The 20,299-nt window shown below is 43.5% G+C and overlaps 2 protein-coding genes across 5 annotated transcripts; one reads left to right on the top strand and one right to left on the bottom strand.

Annotated features, from left to right (window-relative positions):
* The first annotated feature begins 6,040 nt into the window (after window positions 1-6,040).
* chrna1 (cholinergic receptor, nicotinic, alpha 1 (muscle)) lies at window positions 6,041-12,876 on the top strand. The gene is made up of 10 exons (XM_003963804.3): window positions 6,041-6,286; window positions 9,401-9,543; window positions 9,975-10,019; window positions 10,114-10,223; window positions 10,298-10,493; window positions 10,578-10,815; window positions 10,988-11,211; window positions 11,297-11,411; window positions 11,568-11,692; window positions 12,056-12,876. The coding sequence occupies exons 1-10, from the start codon at window positions 6,232-6,234 to the stop codon at window positions 12,182-12,184; spliced, it is 1,380 nt and encodes a 459-aa protein (XP_003963853.1). The 5' UTR covers window positions 6,041-6,231; the 3' UTR covers window positions 12,185-12,876.
* A 67-nt stretch (window positions 12,877-12,943) lies between these two features.
* Window positions 12,944-19,778, bottom strand: lnpk (lunapark, ER junction formation factor). 4 transcript variants are annotated; one of them, XM_011603035.2, is made up of 16 exons: window positions 19,629-19,778; window positions 18,856-18,914; window positions 18,396-18,437; window positions 18,267-18,317; window positions 18,054-18,190; window positions 17,882-17,940; window positions 17,635-17,675; window positions 17,392-17,475; window positions 17,239-17,290; window positions 17,057-17,161; window positions 15,888-15,992; window positions 15,700-15,805; window positions 15,488-15,558; window positions 15,208-15,378; window positions 14,649-14,738; window positions 12,944-14,224 (listed from the first exon to the last, which is right to left on the bottom strand). In XM_011603035.2, exons 2-16 carry the CDS (start codon window positions 18,880-18,882, stop codon window positions 14,046-14,048), a joined length of 1,320 nt encoding a protein of 439 aa, XP_011601337.2. In that variant the 5' UTR covers window positions 18,883-18,914; window positions 19,629-19,778; the 3' UTR covers window positions 12,944-14,045.
* Window positions 19,779-20,299: the final 521 nt, after the last annotated feature.

Here is a 20,299-nt window from a genome sequence, read left to right as displayed (position 1 = left end):
GTAATGGCAGTGCAGACCTCTGCTAATGTATTCCTGCTCAGGAAATGAGGCTTTGGAACCGACATGACAAAATGACTGACAGCTCGTTTAGAGCGCGGACAGATGGAGGATAGGAGGAGAGCTGGATGCAAACAGATGATATGAGAGGGAAGAAGATGGGCGCTGCGGCACAAAAGACACGATGAGAGCTCTTCCATTTCACCCCCTTTCTGTCCCACAATGTGATGGAAACATGCAGCGTCTTTTCAGGGACGGAGGTCAAAAAAATTTTAATGATGAAAGGCGTTTGTCATTTTAACGAGACAACAGTTTCAAGGGGGTTGTCTCGCGTTTCAGGGGGGTTTGGGAAAACATGCGTATCCCTCGTTAATTCAGGTTTGTGAGAAGCGGACGCACAATTTAGTGGTACGTCGCAGGAAAATCGGAAAGAAGTCGCAGTGTTATAGCTACGCAACAACACACGCTTAGTTATTTCTACCCACAACATCAACTGCTCTGATCTTAATAATTCCACCTTTGGAGTATTTCACCTCTGAGGGTAGAACAACGGCCACAGGGAAGTATTTTCCAAACAGCCCATGACAAAATGGTGATTTTCTGGGGATTGCTTCAGTGAGCTTCAGAAGGCGAACACCATTACGTCTGGGACATCGTTCCACAGCAACAGATGGAACCAGCATTACAGTAAATCACACTACATGGGTTGACTTGGCTAAGTCTGTTGTAGCCGTGATTGGGGCTTGATTGCTTTTCAGCACACAGCAGAGGAAATGACAGCCAAACAGTTGCTTTCTGATCAAATCCTTGAGGCACAAGAGCCCATTTATCAAACAGCTTAGAAATAAAACCTGATTATGACATCATATCCTTGGAAATCTGGCCTCGTCCTGTCAGTTAAATAGCCTCCTAAAAAGGTGGAAAAACCCTGAAATGTGTGTGTTTCACCAAGTATGTGAGTTTCATGTCCTCCCATCTTCGAACCATCTTTCTCTGTGTTTCATGCTTTTGTTTGCCATATTTTCCACATTTGACTGTTTTGCAGGAAAAGAGATGTAAAAGAAAAGATTTTTTTCCCCTTATTCACAGCATCTGCTATTCCCACTGTCATCGTCTCCTTTTGTCTTTTTCCCACTTGTTTCTTGTTTTCGTGTTTTCAAGCTGAAAAGAAACGTGTCTCTTTTCTCCGGCTACTGTTCTTTATTTCATTTGTCTTTTGTCAGTAAAAATTCACCTCTCTTCCCCATTTTTCCATCTTTATAACATTTCTAACAGAGATGAGAGGATATCTAGGGTCCTTGTTCATCATGGGGGTGGGTTTTTTTTGTCATTTCACGCTTCCATGTCAGATTTCTCTTATCCCTGCTTCTGCCTCTGTTGGTCTTCTTGAAGATTACCAGCTCACTCTTGTCTGACATCAGTTATCTCCGCAGATTTTTCCCCTCTTGCCGCTTGTCTGACAGCCTGGGTCAAACCGAATGACCTGCACATTTGTATTATGCCTCCGGGAAATCTTTTAAATTACGAAGGAATACATAAGACCGGCAGCCAACTCCTCAAGGTTACTGTATTAGGCTGCACGACATCCAGTTGTTTCCAGGCGTGTTTTGCCTGCTTGTACCCTAACTGAGGGCAAACAGCACCATCCCTGTCTTGGACAAGATAATAATGCGAAGACAGCTAAATCAGCTGCAACACACACGTTCTGAATGATATCAACAGTCGTTAAATGGCGCTCCAGATGCTGGTGAAACAGGTGACAGCATATGCTTGAAGCCACGTTGGCGTGTTAAACCCATCTATTAGAGACAATAAGAAAACAGAGGAGGAAACATCTGGACGATCATCAGAACACCGGGTTGACGGAGAGAATGTGGGTCAGAGCAAAGCAGCATAATTCTCCTCCTCCCAGCTCCTTCTGAGGTTTGAACTGAGGTTCTGAGTGTCCATTATGGTTGGTAAAGCCATTACACATACGCTTCAGAGGACTCAACTCTCACTGAGGGCCGGACCTGTGTCTCAGAACAGAACCAGTGACATAGGCAAACCTTGGAGTGCAACCAGTGAGCCCATTCCAGCATGACAGACAGTGAATGGTGGAAAATGCAGAAATATTAGCACCTTTTTGGCTTTAAGTGGTAAGATTGTGCGTATCTGTGTGTGTGTGTGTGTGTGTGTGTGTGTGTGTGTGTGTGTGTGTGTGTGTGTGTGTGTGTGTGTGTGTGTGTGTGTGTGTGTGTGTCAGAACTGTCAGTTGCACTTAGCTCAGAGTGGAGTGATGAATTCTCCACGCTGGCTCAGTGGGTCAGAACCCCATTACACACAGGTCATCCGCTGACCCCAGTGTCCGTGAAGGTTCTGGTCCTGGTGTTGTGTACCCACATGAGGAAGAAAGACAGAAAGGAAAGAAAATAAATTGCTGTTTTTTTATGAGTGTCATGGGAGTCCCCATTACTTGGTATGTCACACACACTCAGACACACGCAGACATTAAACTAATTTGTTGAGGTTGACTCTTCAGCCAATGATGCACTATCGGACGGCAGATTCTATGAAGGAGCTTCCCACCAAATCTGGGAACTCGGAAGATGTCATCAGTAAAGGGCGTTAAAATTAATTGACTTTGCAACTAAGACAAACCACAGACTAAAACCCAATAGCTGGCTTTTAACAAGTCAGCTTCATTTCTCAATAGAAACAGCAGCAGAGAGAAGAGCCTCTAAACAGTCATTATTCCATCTTTTCAACAGCCCAATGTGGCATTATTATGTACAGTCGTGCTTCTTATAATGGTCTCAGCATGCTGACAGCAGTTTGAGGTCAACACAAGTTTGGACAATTGATGTTACTCGCAGTGTCACCACCAGGGGGCGCTGGACACTTCAAAGGAGTGTTTCTATTTCCCTCTGAGTAGACCTGATCCATGCAAAGCGTCTTGTTCCTTCCAAAGGTGCGCTATGTTTCCCCATTCAAATTAACTTTTTTTCCCCTCAGGGACCCCCAACATGAATGTGGGTAAATTAAAACCTCATCAGTGCAGCAAGTAAATATAACAGGACCGTAGTAACCAAGAATCCAGGTTAATTAAAATCATAGCAGGACTCATTTGGGGACTTTCGTAATCGTCTTTTACCTGCGGGGGCATCGTAGCCACGTTTATCTTTCCTTAAAAGTTCTAGAATAGAGAACAGCAGGTTGGAACTGTAGTTTAATGCAGTTTGACGGCACCTGGCCTGATGTACGTTTACAGAACTACATGTCTGTGTGCGGTATAACACACTGGTCTTTTTGAGGATAATGAAAGACTTAGAAGGAATTCAACAAACTAAACAAAAAGGAGGGCAAAAATGCTTCCAACCTGCTCTCATGCGCCAAAAAATACTATAATTTCCGGTCTTTTTGTCTAAATAAGCAAAACTATGTTGGTGCATTCGCTCAGGAGCGCTGCAGAGGTCGTTCAGAGAATGATGAATAGATCATGACTGACTTTAGAAGAACCTAAAATCCCATCCAACATCAATCTTTGAGCAACAACCACACAAAAGAGGGAAGATCCCACTTCCTCACAGTGGGGGAACCAGTTTGCTTTGAAAGAAGCATTAAGTTCTGTAACGGCAGATGCCAAATACCTGAACTTTTACCGTTTCAGTCATTTAATAGCTGAATTTGTCGTTTTCTCCATTACAGTCGTTTGTGAACGGCAGCATCAACAGACGTCACGTTTGAAATATGGCACAGTTCTTATCAAACACGATCCATGCATGCACATCTCTGTCCAGTTATCTTTGCAGTAAAAGCACCATAAATCCAGAAAAGGATTCTATAAAACTCCTTTATGATCATGTGTGGTAGGTTAAAGCTCTGTTTTACTGTATAGGTTTACAGATATCAGTTTGAGTGATGGCTTCAAACATGAACATTTTCACCCGACACATGTTGAGCAGACAGTTCCCCGTGGTCTTTTCTCACTCCGACCACTGGAATGTGAACGTCTTTCAGCCAGCTGCTCTTTATCTGAAGGCGTTTATCTCCAGACATCCAACATGGGTGGAAAACTCAGACCTGCTCTTCTGGGATCAAATCTGGTTTCATGGAAAAACCAACACCCCTCGGAAAGAAGGACATTTTTTTCCACAATGGATCCCCCATACACAACACACCCTGGGAATGATGATTTCCTGGATTCAATGCCAAATTCTATATGCTAGGAACTATTTAGCATGGATGGAACCAAGAAAGCAGAACACAGATAATCTCTGAATGGAGTGGATCTGAACTCCACAGGGGTTAGGGTTTTACAGTCTGGGAAAACAACTAAATTAACCCATATCTTCTGTATACAAAACTGCATTATCCTCCTAAAACTGCTCGTTTGGTAACTCCTCATCTCATCAGCCACTCTGCCGATTGGAGCCCACCTCTAATTTGAAGTTCTCACCCACCCACATTATTTTTCAGTTAATTTCATGCACTGCAGGATTCCCCAGCTATTTCCCCAAGTTGTGCACGAGCGCTGTGTCGTTAGACTGTTTACTTTCAGAGCAAAGAAATGAAGACATCAATCAGCGGCACAACAGTGGTTCATTTGTGCATTTACTGACTTGAAATTAAAGCAAATCAATAAAAAAACTACTCTTTAATCTGACAATGAATGTGTTACCGTCGCTTTGTGTTATCAAAACAATTTTCTTTTTTTCTCTAAAGGCATACTTTTATTGCTGATTATATAAAGTGTAAGTAAAAAAAAAAACATTACGTCTTCAAAATCATTTATAGATATGGTAGGGTTAGAATAACAAAATTTCAGCCATCATTGAGATACGGAGCAGTTCTCTTTCAAACTACGTATCAATTTTTACCACATATAAGAGGGAGAAAGGGGGAAAAAATTGAGTTCGACCTGCATCAAGCTTGTCCAGAGAGGTGCGGAGCCCATCGAAACAGACGGGCGGACGCTTAACAACAGTTGGCAGACAGCGTTTCTCAGTCCTACACTGCCATCTAGTGGCACTTATGACCACGTCATAGAACCGGTGTTGCTGTACGATCATGAATAAAGTTATTTCTGAAGTCTTGCTGTCACAGATTGCGCAATTTGGTCAGAAATTGGTCTTTTTTGGACCAGTGCTGTAAAAAGAAGTCTGCACATTGGTTGGGTTACCTTTAAATCATTACAAGATTTTATTTCAGAATGGTTTTGACAAAGGAGTTCGTGAGAGAAGTAACCAAAAGCACAAACTGAGTGAATCAAACGCAACAGTGATGTGGAAACTAGGTTTTATGATCGAACTCACAACTAATATCTCTACTGATGTTTTTTTTGTCCAGTCTGGACCACTTTCGAACCACAGCAGACCATCTTCTGATAGCTACACCCAGCAGGACCAAGCACCATGTCACAAAGCTCATATCATCTCAAACTGGTTTCTGGAACATGAGGATAAATTCCCTGTGACCCAGCGGCCTCCACATTCACCAGACCTCAGTCCAACGGAGCCCCTCTGGCATGCGGTGGAACGCGAGATTCGCATCGAAGATGTGCAGCCGACAAATCTGCAACAAGTGCACGATGCCGCCACGTCTATATGGGCGTGGCAATAAAGTGGCCGGAGAGGGTGACCTCAGAAATGTTGTTAACCCGTTTGTGTTCACTCTGCTGGGCTCTGGAATTTGCATGTGCGTGAAAATGTAGTGAAACTTTAAACCTTTGTTGTCTTCAGGGGCCGTCAACTGTCAGCTGGTGTGTGTGTGTGTGCGTGTGTGTGTGTGTGTGTGATGTTTTTCATTCCATCACTGACAGATCTCAGCTGTTCTGTCCGTCTGTCCGTCCGTCCGTCCATGTCTCTGTCTGTCTGTCCGTCTGGCCCTCTATAGCACAAATACAGCTAAGTGATGAGTCATGAACAAAAAAAAAGAGAAGTCTGTGAGTGATGAAGGTAATACGATAATGACTCACACTCTCTCACGCACACGCACGCACGCACACATGCACATGCGGTGCCAGCTGTCTTCCATGCCTGTGTGCCCCGAGAGTTTGGGATGTTGTTGGGTGGGGGAGGTGGAATGGGGAAACCAGAGCTCACTGACTGGATGGTCCACCTTCCCAGTGCTCTCTTCAACGCCACTGTGACTCCTGCAGATTTGCTCATGTGTGAAGTCCGACGATAACCGGCTGACGACACATCACGGATACTGCAGAACTAAGAGCTGGTTCCATTAACGTCTGCAGGAGATATGAACCTTTCTGTGGTCCAGATTCTGCTGGCAGGGAGTCTCAGTGTGTTCATTGGTGAGTCTTCCTCTGCGTGTGAGGAGTGTGTGCGTCGGTTACTGCATGTGGGCTGAAAATCTTATTTTCAACATCAAGAAAAGATCCCCACTGTTACAATTTAAGAATCAGAATAGGGAAAAGATTTGAGAGCAGCAGGTGGCCAAACTGGGAATGCATTTATTGTGAAAATATTTGTGAAAACTGGTCCACTACAGTTAGCAAGCTTCCCCAGGGGTTGTGTTAGCGTCTTAATGACCCAGAGGACCATGAAGGATCCAGATTCCAACCCAGCACAAATGTGAGCGTGTTTATATCCGTCCTTGCTGGCGTTCATCAGCCCGCTGCTATTTGAGTAATTTATCTCTTGTCCTCTTCAGAAGTGAGATTTATGGGTGTGCAGGTATGAGTTTGTCAAGGACATACACTTGTTCATGGAGGTTTGAGCATGTGAATATTAAGAAAACCGTCAAAACCCCCCAAAGAATTGAGTGGGTTACCTCTGTGATTTGTCGAAGGAAGGGATTTAGATAAAAGACTCCACTATTTTACTTTAAATAGCATAAATAAGAGTTTCTTTTCGTTCTGTTCATGACATCAGAAGGGTTGAGCAAACAGACTGAAAGGCATCAGAGAAATACCAATTTACCATTTATATTATTGTATATTCATCCCTCTAACTACATTGTGCTTCATTGTTGAATTCTGACCTTTTATCCCTCAGATGTCTGAGGCGCCACCATCAGGCCGTTGTCACACATTACACATCAGATTTATTCCGTTAAACCTGCCAAAGCATGTCGGTGCAACAGAGCTAGTATGTAGAAGCGACGGTGCCTTTTTTTGTGTGCAGAGAAAGATGACCCTGACATCAGTAATGAGACAGAGGAGCCGATATGTCTTTAAGTTCGTTTTCTAAAGGGATGGGAGGACACAGGTGGGGATAAATGAGTACAGAAGTATTCTGGAAGCTCATCACAGCAGTATCTGCTCAATAGTTGGCACCCAGGTTCATCCTGGTGGCATAAAGAGCAATTGGAGAAGTATCCTCCCCACATGTCCTAACCTGCCCTAATGCCTCATCTTAGTGGCAGAATATGGAAGGAGTCCAGGCTGTTTTATTTCATAGTGGGGTGGGGGTGAAGCGGAAATAAGAGTTCAATGCAGGAATGACTGACAGCTCCAAGTGGTGTCTGCTCCTCCCTTCTATTTTTGTGTGTGGCAGTATCAAAGTCTGCTAGCAGGCCAATAGTCACGGCAAGAAATTGAGAAAGACACCAGCCAAGGAAGTGAACGCCTCCCTTTTTTTTTAAAAAAAAGGTCAAAAACAATCACAAGAAGTACATATAAGAAACAGTGTGTGCATGCGTATGGCCACATGTGTGTGTCTCCTCCACTGCTGCTGCCTGCATGAAACCAAATCCTCGCCGGCTCAGTTCGAACCGAGCGAGGCCCGCCAGCAGATTCCAGAAATAACAGGCAAACCAAGTAATGCAGGGGTCGCAGCATGGCTCACGATGCTAAGCTAACATGGTAAGTCGCATAAGACCAAAAGCAGCTGATGCACAGGAACAACAGTGACACAACACCCCATTCCCATTGTAGTACGCAGACAACTGGAGCAGCAGTGCCAACTGGAGTGTGACAGACATATTAGAGTCACGCCGATGACGCAACAGCGGGCGCACCACCGGCAGGAACTTAACTGAGATCACATAAAACAGCCAGCGATAGCTGCAGAGCTATAAGTGCCCGTCAGGATTGACGGCGTCGCCCTCGAACATCAGCGTGCTGATAATGCAGATCTGTATCAGATCCTCATCATGTCAACAACAGTGACGCGGTGAAAGATGAACAGGCCTTCTCCAGGAAAAAGATTGTGAATGGGACCCTTTGGCTGCTCAATCAGCCCTCTGTTACATTATACTGGATACCCTAAATGAGCTTTTGCATTTCCGGTGGATCACTTTGGTTTCACGCTCATCTGCCAGAAAGATCTCAGCACTTTTCACGCAGTCGCACAGCTGCATGTAGACCTGATATGTCTTGTATCAGGTCCCACAGGGTCGTTCCCGTGGTGGGCCTTAATCACAGGGAAAAGAAATAGAAGCTCAGCCAATCACCTGAGCTCAGCAGGATCGGCTCGTTGCTATGATCGGTACCTTATGAATAATGAAGCTTGTTTTTTGGCACCACAACACAGACTGGATTAAGACAGATCTGTCACATCATGCAGAGGTGTTCATTTTGTAACACTGAGAATCGTGGACTTCCTCTGTCAGATAGTTTTTCTTTTTTAGATCTGCCGGCGGTTCAGAATGCAGCAGCTCATGTTCTGACTAGATCCTTGAAAAACGAGTGTAGAATATTAGTCTGGCAGAGCATCAAAAGACAGCCTGCAAAGCAACGTTCACCTTTAACCAAGATGTTGTGAAGCAATCCAAATGAAAGAGGAAGCACCTTTCGAATGATGGGAAAACACCAGCAAAGGCAGTGTTTCCTCCCTTAATTCAGGGCTGATAGTGCCCCCTGCTGGACGTTTTACAGAATAGCCATAATCGCCAGAGTGACAGGGCTATTTTTGTGCATATAAATGAGTATTTAGCCCTCTAGCTTTATTTCACACACCCCATCATGAAGGAAAAGGTTAGGGTTAGAAGTGCATTAGAACTGGAACATTCAGTACTGCCTTTTCACCTATATAGGACCCTTGTCCCATTATCCCCGTTACAATCCCATGTGATAATTACCCTCCTTTCTTCTGATAGCATTTCTCACAGACTCTCTGGACCTCTAAAGGGTTTCGGGTTGCACCAGTATACACTGGAGTAATGTTTGGTACGTGAACCACAGTTGCATCTCTGTGATTTCAGTTCCGGTGTTGAAACGCTTGCGGGAACATGTGCGTCAGCTGGGTTTGGCAGCACACGCGCTTGTGCATCTCAGCCAAGCGCGAGACAAAAATACATTTGTTATCGTAGGAACCACAGTTTGTGTACAGCATTAATCAGACGCCAAACCGGGCGACCCTGGCTGCAGTTGAAAGCGTTTCGGATCTCACTCTTGCAAATGTCACCCACTCTGCCGACCTTTGACCTCTGTGCATTGTGTTCGGGACCTTTTTCTGCCCAACAGCTCCAGTATTCTGCTCAGAAGACGAGACCCGACTGGTGAAAACCCTGTTTACTGGTTACAACAAGGTGGTTCGTCCCGTAAACCACTTCAGTGAACCTGTTGTGGTGACGGTGGGACTGCAGCTCATCCAGCTCATCAGTGTGGTAAGAAATGGGAAGAAATTAACTGTTTGAGAAGCAAAATGTAGCCCTTTTGCTCCTCCAAGTAAAGCAAACACAAACTCTAGCATACATATACATTCCTGGATTTCGATAACGCACATATGTGCACCCCTTCTCCACCAGGTGATATCTGCCTGGCTCCGTTGTTGCTCCACTAAGTTTTTTTTTGTTTGTTTGTTTTTTAAATTCTCTTTTTGGCTTCATCTCGGTGTGTTTCTCTGTGTAACATTTTTACTAGAACACAAAGATCCAAGGTAATTTATATGACGAAAGAAATTATTAGCATTTGGAAAATTTTGTCACTATTTTAAGATAACAGGTGAAAACATTAAGGCACTCTTCTTCCATTATCCTGAACTTTTTTATCATATTTCTGATTTTTTTTTTTCCCCCTCTTCTTCTGCCTCTTTTAGGATGAGGTCAACCAGATTGTGACCAGTAATGTTCGTCTGAGGCAGGTAAACAACAAAGATGTATATTTCTTTAAAAAGCACCGATGTTTCTTCGGTCGCACACGTTCACTTAGAATCTGTTTCCTGGTTTTGCCTGCAGCAATGGGTTGACGTAAACCTCAACTGGAACCCAGATGATTACGGAGGCATCAGGAAGATCAGAGTCCCGTCAACTGACATCTGGAAACCAGACCTGGTGCTTTATAACAAGTAAATATTCCATCTGTGAGCCAGACACGCGCCTGTAAACGCATCACGCTCTTCACCTCACCTCTTCTCTGCAGCGCCGATGGCGACTTTGCCATCATCCACGAGACTAAAGTCCTGCTGGAGCACACTGGGAAGATTATTTGGAACCCTCCAGCCATCTTCAAGAGCTACTGTGAGATTATTGTCCTCCATTTCCCGTTTGACCTGCAAAACTGTAGCATGAAACTGGGAACGTGGACCTACGATGGACTGCTGGTTGTCATCAACCCAGTAAGTCCAGTCACATACGGACGGTTACATAATGATGCTAACTGCTTCCCCTAGGTTTTTTTTACAATCTTCACCTTCTTTTAGGACAGCGATCGGCCAGACCTGAGTAACTTCATGGAGTCGGGTGAGTGGGTGTTAAAGGACTACAGGAGCTGGAAACACTGGGTTTACTACACCTGCTGCCCTGACACGCCTTACCTGGACATCACCTACCACTTCCTGATGCTGCGGCTGCCTCTCTACTTCATCGTCAACGTCATCATTCCCTGCATGCTGTTCTCTTTTCTTACTGGGCTGGTCTTCTATCTGCCCACAGACTCCGGTTAGTGTGGAAGCACATTTAAGCATTAGATGTTCTGGGTAAATCAGTCGGAGAAGCTGCGGTGGCTGCAGAGGAGCAAATTGCAGCTGAACTGCAGCTAGTTTTAGCCCTGCTAAACTGAGAAACCGTAGCTCCTTTCTCAGCCGCTGTGTTTCTGCGTCCCCCTCTCCAGGTGAGAAGATGACCCTGTCCATCTCTGTCCTGCTGTCTCTGACTGTCTTCCTGCTGGTTATTGTGGAGCTGATCCCCTCCACCTCCAGCGCTGTTCCTCTGATCGGGAAATACATGCTCTTCACCATGGTTTTCGTCATCGCCTCCATCATCATCACCGTCATCGTCATCAACACGCACCACCGCTCGCCCAGCACACACACCATGCCTCCCTGGATCCGCAAGGTTCGCCATCTAACCCTTTCATCTGCTGCACATGTGACCTTGTTGCCTGTGGCTTACTGGACACCTGTGTTCACCTGACCCTCAGGTCTTCATCGAAACCATTCCCAACATGATGTTCTTCTCCACCATGAAGCGCCCCAGTCAGGAGATCCGCCAGAAGAGGCTGTTTCCGACAGACATGGACATCTCAGACATCTCAGGTGAAGCTCCACTCACAAAACCCAGGACCTAAAAACGGGCTGAAGCCTGTCCTGATACGGGGTCCTGCATCAGAAACACCAAGAAGGCATCAAACCTTTATAAAACCACACCATAGATGAAGCCAGTCTGTCTGTTCCTGCTCTTCCCCCCTGCAGGTAATCCCACCCCCACCAGTGTCACCTACCAGTCTCCCATTGTCAAGAACCCTGATGTCCGCAGCGCCATCGAGGGGGTGAAGTACATCGCCGAGACCATGAAATCCGATGAGGAATCTAATAATGTGAGTGACATTCAAGCTGCGACATTCAAATGTGTTTTCATACGGTTCCAAGACTGCTTGAGTGCTCAGACTCTAATCACAGAATAAAGTTTAAACGCGAGCTTCTTGGCGCCATTCTGTTCAAAACCAATGGTGCCTTCATGGACCGCTAAGCCATGATCTCTCGAGCCTGAATGCAACCTTGAAGCTTTCTGAAAGATGGTTTTGAAGTTGTAGACATTCAAGGAAGCAGCATCCATGATTTCCCCAACATCTTCACTGGTTAGACCAGAGGACATTTTCCCAGTTCATCCCAGTCCCTCTTATTTAAGCCGGACTGCAGAGAATCTCGAGAGGTTTAATGAATGCTGTATTTAATTCCAGGCGGCAGAGGAGTGGAAATTTGTCGCCATGGTTTTGGATCACATCCTGCTCTGCGTGTTCATGGCCGTGTGCATCATCGGGACGTTGGCCGTCTTTGCTGGGAGGCTCATCGAGCTCAACATGCTGTAGAGGTCAGCACCAGGGGGACGAAAGCAGAAAGGTTGCCTAGGGCGGTTCGTGATGCGTTCACTTCCCTTTCCACCTGTCTTCACAGGCGTTTGGAATCCCGTAAAGTTTGAGTATCTTGTGATCTCCACGGGTCATACTTGAAGACTTTCTAGTCACTAACATCTTTCCCTTTTATACTGTGTCGTTCTTCCTGCAGTCCACCCCGGCGGGCTCTGCGAGTGTATTGTGTCAACACCATAACGATATTTACTATTTTTCTGGCAGCTTGACCAACATGTGACATTTGATTTAATTAAGAGACAAGAAAAAAACTCAGCAGCGTATGAATGTTTTCACTCTGTGGATGGACAAGCCCAAAAGGGTCTGTCTTTACTTTTATTTCATATCTGAGTCCATTTCACAGCCTCATTTTGGTGTCAGTAAAGGCAGAAATGTTTCCTTCCTGGAAATTTGATTGTTTTATCTCGCCTGAAGCTGAGTTGTGAATTGTAAAATAACTTGATATGCATAATTCTGGATCATCGCACGTGCAGTGTTGCCGCCCACAAGACAGCAACGTTATTTATTTTGCAGCTGTGACTCCTGAATTTTGGTTTAATGTAATAATAAAACGTCACATTTGTTGATCACTTGTTTTTATAACTGTAGAAGTGAAATAGGATGAATAAAACACTTCAATCCATCAGTTTTCACTCGTGTACTTAATGTAATTCTATTATTTGTATTAAATGAGCCAAAAAGAAACAGTAGATTCAAACTTGCTTTGCATTTTAAATGTTTATTAGGATTCAAGGAACAAATGTGATAAAAGAAAAAAAAGCACAGCTTTTAACCCTACGTGTTTCTGACAGGTGAGACAGCATAATCACACTCATATGGATGCTCAACGTGCCCCGTTCTGCAGCATTTATTGTGGAATAAAATATGGGTAAAATGCACAAAAACACAAACATGAAACCAGCAGCAACTAAAACAGACATTATGACAGCACCAGGATTCCTGCTTAGAAATACCTCGAATGCATGCAAGCAAATCAACTATATTTATAAAGGCGACCAGCGGTGTTTACAGATGATGCATCTACTTTTAAAACACAACATGAACAAATAAATACAGAGAAACTCAGTGCAAATGGAGGAGAAAACATGTCGGGGGAAAAAATAGCACATTTGGCAAATGAGTTAAATCCATTCGAGCTTTCTCCTCTCAGACCACAGGTTAAAAGTCAGCATTTCTGTTTTAAAACTATCTGGTAGGTATCATAATGACTTGCTTTGTGCAAAAATGTATTAAAATATTACAACCGTGACAATTATAGGACACTAGAGGGGCCTTTTTAGCGTGTGCTGTAAAAACAAAGACATACCTCAGAAGGGGTTTGTCCTCTCGTACAACATAAATGAGAACTGTACCATGCAGACATTCAAGAATTTCTTCAACATCTGAAGACAAAACCTCTGTGAAGTGTTAGGTCTACCTAAAAACCAAAACTATTTTACAAAGGGAAAATTTATTTAAACCTCACTCAAAATAAACTTAAAGTTGTAAATCGCAATACTGAAACGGCGGTCGTCTTCACACACCGGAAACCAACACATCCATCATTGTGGAATGCTCACTTTACATTTTCTGTCTTGAATATGTTGATTTTGGAGAGCACCGGTACATATATTTACTAATTTAATCTCCTCGATGTCCTTTGTTTCAGCTCAACCAGTGGAAATAATAGCATTTAAGCTAAAAAGCTAAATATTCCAAAAGAAAACACAGATGCAACAGAAAGCGTTAAATGCTTAAACCCGTCCACATCAGCTCTGAAACCTATCAGCAGCCTGAATGCACACCACCAGTCCTCTGAACTCTAAGACTGCTGAGGTTCTTCCTCCCCAGAGGCTGCGAGGCACTGCTCCGCTCCCTCTTCTTCCTCCTCGAGGCTCCCTCCTTCGCCCTCCTTCTCCTTCTCCTCCTCCTCCTCCTCCTCCTGCTGCTGCAACTGCTGCTCCTCACCCTCGACTTCATCTTCTGCCAAATCTTTTTCATCTGAGCAAAAGGTGAAGAAGATAAGTGTGTGGGAGAGCAAGCGTCTGAGATAATGTGAAGAATTTGTCAGGCAACAGATGATTGATTGTTGCTTCTGAAAAGCAGTAAAGATAGAAAATTAACATTATATTTATCAGGCCAAATAATTAGAAGACTGAAGTCAGTTATATCACAAAAATCACCCAGAATTCTTACACCATCACTTCTAACAGCAGAGGTTAGTATAAATCTCTACAAAAGTACGTTAAAAAGGACTAATTCAATCATCAGAGATTTAAAAATAACACCGGTTGAATATGCGAATGTGGTTCAGGCTGATGAAAAAGTGTCATCTGCAGCAGGCATTGATTCGTCTTCTAAAGAGAAGAAAAACCATGAAATGAATTAGACCAGGTCAGACAGTGCCGGGAGAGAGGAGGTGAACCTGAGCTCTGCAGAGGGCAGTTCTGAGGGTTCTGTGGATCCTGCTGGATCCTGAAACTATGGACCAAGTTCCATGGAGCGGGAGCTTTAACTAGAGGCAAAATCACAACATTAAAGGCACCACTGACTTAAATGTGACACTAAACTGCAGGGAAGCTGTTCTGGGAGCTGACTCTTATTTTAGACTTCTGGTTAAATGCATTATTCCCACTAGCCTTAGTACTGTCTAAATGAAACGCCTTCAGCTGCATACCCATTACACTGGGTTCTCACCTCTGCTGGCTCTCACAACCACAAAAGAATACAATCTGACATCAGATTGGGAAAAAGAATGAAATAAACACAGGAAGGATGGATCTATGTACGGAACACAGGCTGTTAGACCACAAAGAACTGACACACCGGCACATGAGAGTGTCTGAGATCACCTCTGAAGCTAATTTTGATCTGCTGCTTATTTCAAAGTCTGAGCATCTGGATGAATTTCATTCAAACCAAATCCTCAGAAGAAAAAAAAACAGGAGACGGCAGCTTTCATGCACGTCCGTGTTTGTCCATACCCCTAGAAGGTGGCGCACTCTCCTCGGTGTCTGTGGCAGAATGAGGCGCTGGTCCGGGAGTGCTCGATTCCGCTCGCAGCCTCTTCTCAAAGTTGAACTCGGGAAGTCTGGGAGCCTGAGGGCGCATCTTCCTGGCCGGATTGAGGAAGTAGCAATACGCACAACGAAAGGCTGCGGAGGCCAAAGAGACAGGAGAGAAAGATGAAAGAAAAATACTGACGCGTTTGAAATGTGAGACTGCTGCTCACACTACATGAAACTGTTTCTGTTCTGTTCTTACCAAGATATTCAAACTCCTCTTTCAGAGCCATGCCGTTATGTGAGAAACACTGCTGGCAGATGAGAGCGTATCTGCAACAAGGGTGGAGACTTCAACGTCATGGTCTCCACAGAAGTTCACTTTCTATCCTCAACATGGCTGAAAAAGGTCTGGCTAAATTAACCAACTCCTTCAAGGGGTTGAGTTCTGGATGAGGTGTGATGTCTTCTCACCTGTTCTGTGGTCCATCTCCTACGAGGTACTCGATGACTCTGTCCACTGCCCCCCTGTCTTTGGGCAGAACGGGTCTTGCTAATGGGGGACCCGGTGGGTGCATGCCTGCAAAGACCACAAACGCCCATATTAAAAGCAGAACAAAGACAAATGCACGACAACCCTCACGTGGCTGGCGGGAACATACCTACACCTGGCACTGGTGAGCCCAGGGACCTGGGCGTCATCTGGACAGAGGCAGCGAGTCCGGATCTCTCCGGGGGTCCTCCTGGAGCTGAGAGGGGAACACGTTCTGTCGGGACAGCAACAATGGATGACCGGGCGACTTGTTGGCGTTGACTTTTTATATACATAATCCTGTAAATGCTGATATTCCTGCTCTTTGGGACTGATACAAGGTTCTAATTCTTCTTGTCTGTGTGCGCTAGTGATGGGACGAGCGACACTGGTGCGTCAGCACTGTGCCGAGAGCTCAAGAGTGAAACCTCGTATCGGTGCGCGTATCGCTTTAAGAAAGAATCACGTGACCGATACAGGAACTGTATCGTTTGGATGTTGGTGTGTTTATAAGGAAACAAACTCTATTGACATGTCGTGGGCTTGTTGGATGGAGTTTTGCAGTTGCGCAATTATGGATCGTTCTAAGTTTTCCCCAGTGTGGAATAATTTTGATCTTGTGACTCCAAACAAGGGAAATCTTTTTCCGCTTTGAGCATTGTTTACTGTTACATACAATTTTTAACGGTGGCGCATTGCACTCACTTTATCAAGTGAATGACCTGTGATACATATGATAGTCAGTTAAAAAGCCTTATAGTTGCTTTATTCATTTTATCTCATAATAACGAGATCCTGATCTCGAAATCATGAGATAGGGTGTCTATTTTTTTAACAAGTGAATGCAATGCGCCACCTTAGTTTTTACTCTGTTCAACTTGCACTTAAAACTCTCTGCTCACCATCGTCATCTGCACCGTGTGCAAGAGTATTTTCTAAGGCTGGGGAGCTGGTGTTTAAGAGGAGAAATCGCCTTGGAGCAAAGACACTCCAAAAACTTTTGTTTCTCAATAAAAAATCATAAACTAATTACTTTTTTGTATTATTTCATATGATGTAACAGTTAACAGAAAATGTGTGTACATAAGTAAAAAATTGTAACTCAAATTTGCTATATTTTACATACCAACTCAGTTTAGCAAACAAGGAATTCCTTTACCTGCAATCATTTTATAACTACTGCAGGGGTCACTAGTGGGTGACCAACACAGTATCAATACAGTGCCGACACAGTTTGTGTAGTGTGTCAATACACTCCTTGAGGTATCATCGTCCCATCACTAGTGTGCGCTACCTTACCCACAGGTGTGCCTCCTGGTCCCAGTGGGGGTCTAGCTCCAGGAGTCACTGCAACTGGGGTTCCCATCGGCATGTGTCTCAGAGCCACCCCTCGCTGTCGGAGCTCTGTATAGGTTGCATAGTTTTGCTCCGGCTGATTTTATTTCAAATCTATTTTTTAAATGCACGCTGATGAGCCGTACCTTGTCCTGCTCCTGGAGTCATCTGAGGACGCACTGGTGTCGCTTCAAGCTCCTGCAGCAGAACATCGATTACATTTAGAATACAATTAACAAAACAATTGTAAAAAAAATAAAAACCCGCGATAAATCTTAAAACCAGAAAAGCGAACACACAGGTTTTTTCTTTGCGTCAGGATCAAATCTTTCCAGGATGGCTTTGGCATTTTTGTATGTTTCTGTCTCCATCACCTCCTCCAGCTGGAACCAGACAACAATCAAAATTAAATGCAAATTCTGAAAATAAATTCTTGTGGGAAAAAAAGGAAACTGCTATTCGTGTTGCCAGAAGGAGCCATTTTTTAAGGCAGTCATTAAAGGTGCCTGATTGAATGTGCACTGTGAGGAATGAACACTTACGATCTTCTTTTTGGTAGCTTTCAAGTCTTCGAGTTTATCATCTACGCAGAGGCAGAGACGGTCAAGTGATTGATGGGCTGAATGTGCCGCTTTGGTTTTCTTATGGGGCTCAGAAAGACGTTAGAGTCACGCTAATCTTGAACATTCTTACATTCTTCTTTTAACATTACTGCTTCAAAATTGATGAGTCACCTTCAGGGTGTCGGCCGGATGGGAACAAGGCCAGAAGGACTGACGGATAACTTACTGTTTCTCTCAGAGCGTTTAGAGAAAAGGAAGATCAAAAAGCGCCTGATGAACCACACGCTGAGGATGGAAAGAAAAAAGATCAAGAACCAATAATAATAATAACAGAATCACTTATTTGGAGACGCACTGCAAAACTCTCAAGGTCCCATTGAACAGGATAAAACACTCACAGCACAGGGTATATGAAGAAAGGCAGAGCCATGGCCAGTCTCAGCAGCCATTGTTCAGGCAGATACAGCAAGTAAACAAACAGCGATATCAGCAGGTAAAGGGCTGAAGAGTAGAGCAGCAATCGGCCGACCCACAGCTGCAGACAGAAGCAGGTGAGTTGGGAAGAAAAACCAACACAATTCAACAACACCAGCGCAAACTTCAGTTTCTACCTTTTGCAGACGTTGGTTTTTGGCTCTAAACTCTTCCAGTTGTTTGATTTCCTGAAGAACATGGCAAGAATTTTTGTTTTCAGTGGTGAAAACTGAATAATGAATTACTGCGGACATGTTCACACTTACCTTATCAATGTTCTCCAGCTGCTCAACTGTGGTTAGTTTGGTCTGGATGGAAGACGGAACATAGAAAATGTTTAGCTTTATCAGAACTCTCACATTTTTGCCAGACTGTGACAGGTGACACGTGCTTTCAGGGGCTGTTATTACTGGTCACTTCCTAAATAACTTTAAAAAAAAATAAAAAGAATCGGGTATTCCTGTAGAAAATAAATTTTAGCTACGTTGGGTATGTAGCGTCAAGAGAAAGGATTTTAAAATACAAAAATTGGTCCCATTCTGTAAATGTATTTTATTTTCTTTAATGATTTTTCCTTATCTTACCTTCCTTTCTAATTTATAAAAGCCCTTAAGAAAGAAGCCTGAATCTTCTTGGCTCATAGCCACTTGGCATGTGTACATTATATGTGTTTGTTGTTTGTAGGTGGTTTTTTGGGTGTTTTTCTCTTCATGCTCACTGACTTACCTTCCATCGTGATATTATGGCCCCCATATCAGCAAAGTGCACAGTTTTCCTTTGTTTCACTATGGAACATTAAGTAACAGGTAATTAAAGCACTTCTAATCCCTGCTGGTACAATTACATAATGCTCACATCCTCACATGATTTAGCAAAGTGCCTATAGTGCACATAAATGTTGGCCTTGGTATTTGGGATTATAAACACAAGCTAATACCACAGTAAAAGGGCAAGATCGATTTATTATAAAATGGTAAAATGATGATTAGTGAGTGTCAATAGCCCGCAGAGGGTTGCTTTAACTAGTTCTTGATTTATCTCTGTGGGTTAAAGGTAACACCGACGCAAGTCAGGAGTAAATTAGCCTTTGATTAGATATGGCTAAAAACGTTCAAATGTTCTATGCAGTTGTTTCTATTCTTATGCCAGTTAATTTTAAAGGAGATAAAAGTTATTATATTTATTTGCATATGAAGCTTACAACTCTGATTTCACATCTACAGCTAACTTTGCTGTAATTATCATAAAGATGCTCTTTTCCGCTACAGCTCCTAATTACTAGCAATGTTTAAAGAATTACAAGTGGATCTGTTGGCTAATAAGGATTTCATTTTTATTTATATGTGAATTAAATACACAAATATATGAAGTACCGGTACATGAACAATGCACTTGGCTAGCAAAAACTAAAGCCGACGTCAAAAGTAACATGCAGCAGCCACATTCATTAAGTTTCAAGTTTCCTCATTTAACTTGAGCTTTGAATTTAAAGTACTCACCTTGAGTGGTGTTTTTGCGATTTGCTTTCTATCAGTTGATCATCAGGGCAAGTTTTCGGGATAAAAAGCCAACAATTTCGCCTCAACTGACATCGCAGCTGCAGAAAGACTTGGCGCGCAGTGACGACGTAAACGACGTGGCTTGTGAACGACGGAGGGAGGGGGGTCTTTCCCGAGATGCTTTGCGTTGTAGTTTTTAATAGAATCTAAATTCTTACAGGTTGTTAATGGGGACTGTTTTTGTTTGTTTTGTGTATATTTGCTGCCAACATAATAAATATAGAGATATAATGAACACAATTAATGGATTATTACTTTGCATCTGGTTTAGTGATATTTGGGGGAAGTCGGCATAAGTGTTGAGCTTTTTAGACTGACTTATCAAATGTATGAAAAGGTAACATATAGGTAACATTTAATTCATTTATATGGCGTTCCCCTTTTATTTCTAAAGGTGTACGTCACTATTTCGCCACAGGGTGTCACAATTTCCCCTGATTGCGGTAGAACAAAGAACGCCAATGCTTCAAGATTTTTATTGTGATAGGCAGAATAATTACAGAAGCAATCACTGGTAATGAAATTCCTAGGTCTCAGCTCCATTATTCATATAAAAAGATATAATCCGGAGCAATAACATCAAACAGTAAATTATAATTAATTAATTATCC

The sequence above is a fragment of the Takifugu rubripes genome, chromosome 4 (assembly GCF_901000725.2).
Source record: "Takifugu rubripes chromosome 4, fTakRub1.2, whole genome shotgun sequence".
Classification (NCBI taxonomy): domain Eukaryota; kingdom Metazoa; phylum Chordata; class Actinopteri; order Tetraodontiformes; family Tetraodontidae; genus Takifugu; species Takifugu rubripes.
The sequence above is the reverse complement of the archived record's forward strand: the minus strand, read 5'-3'. Positions and strand labels throughout refer to the sequence as shown.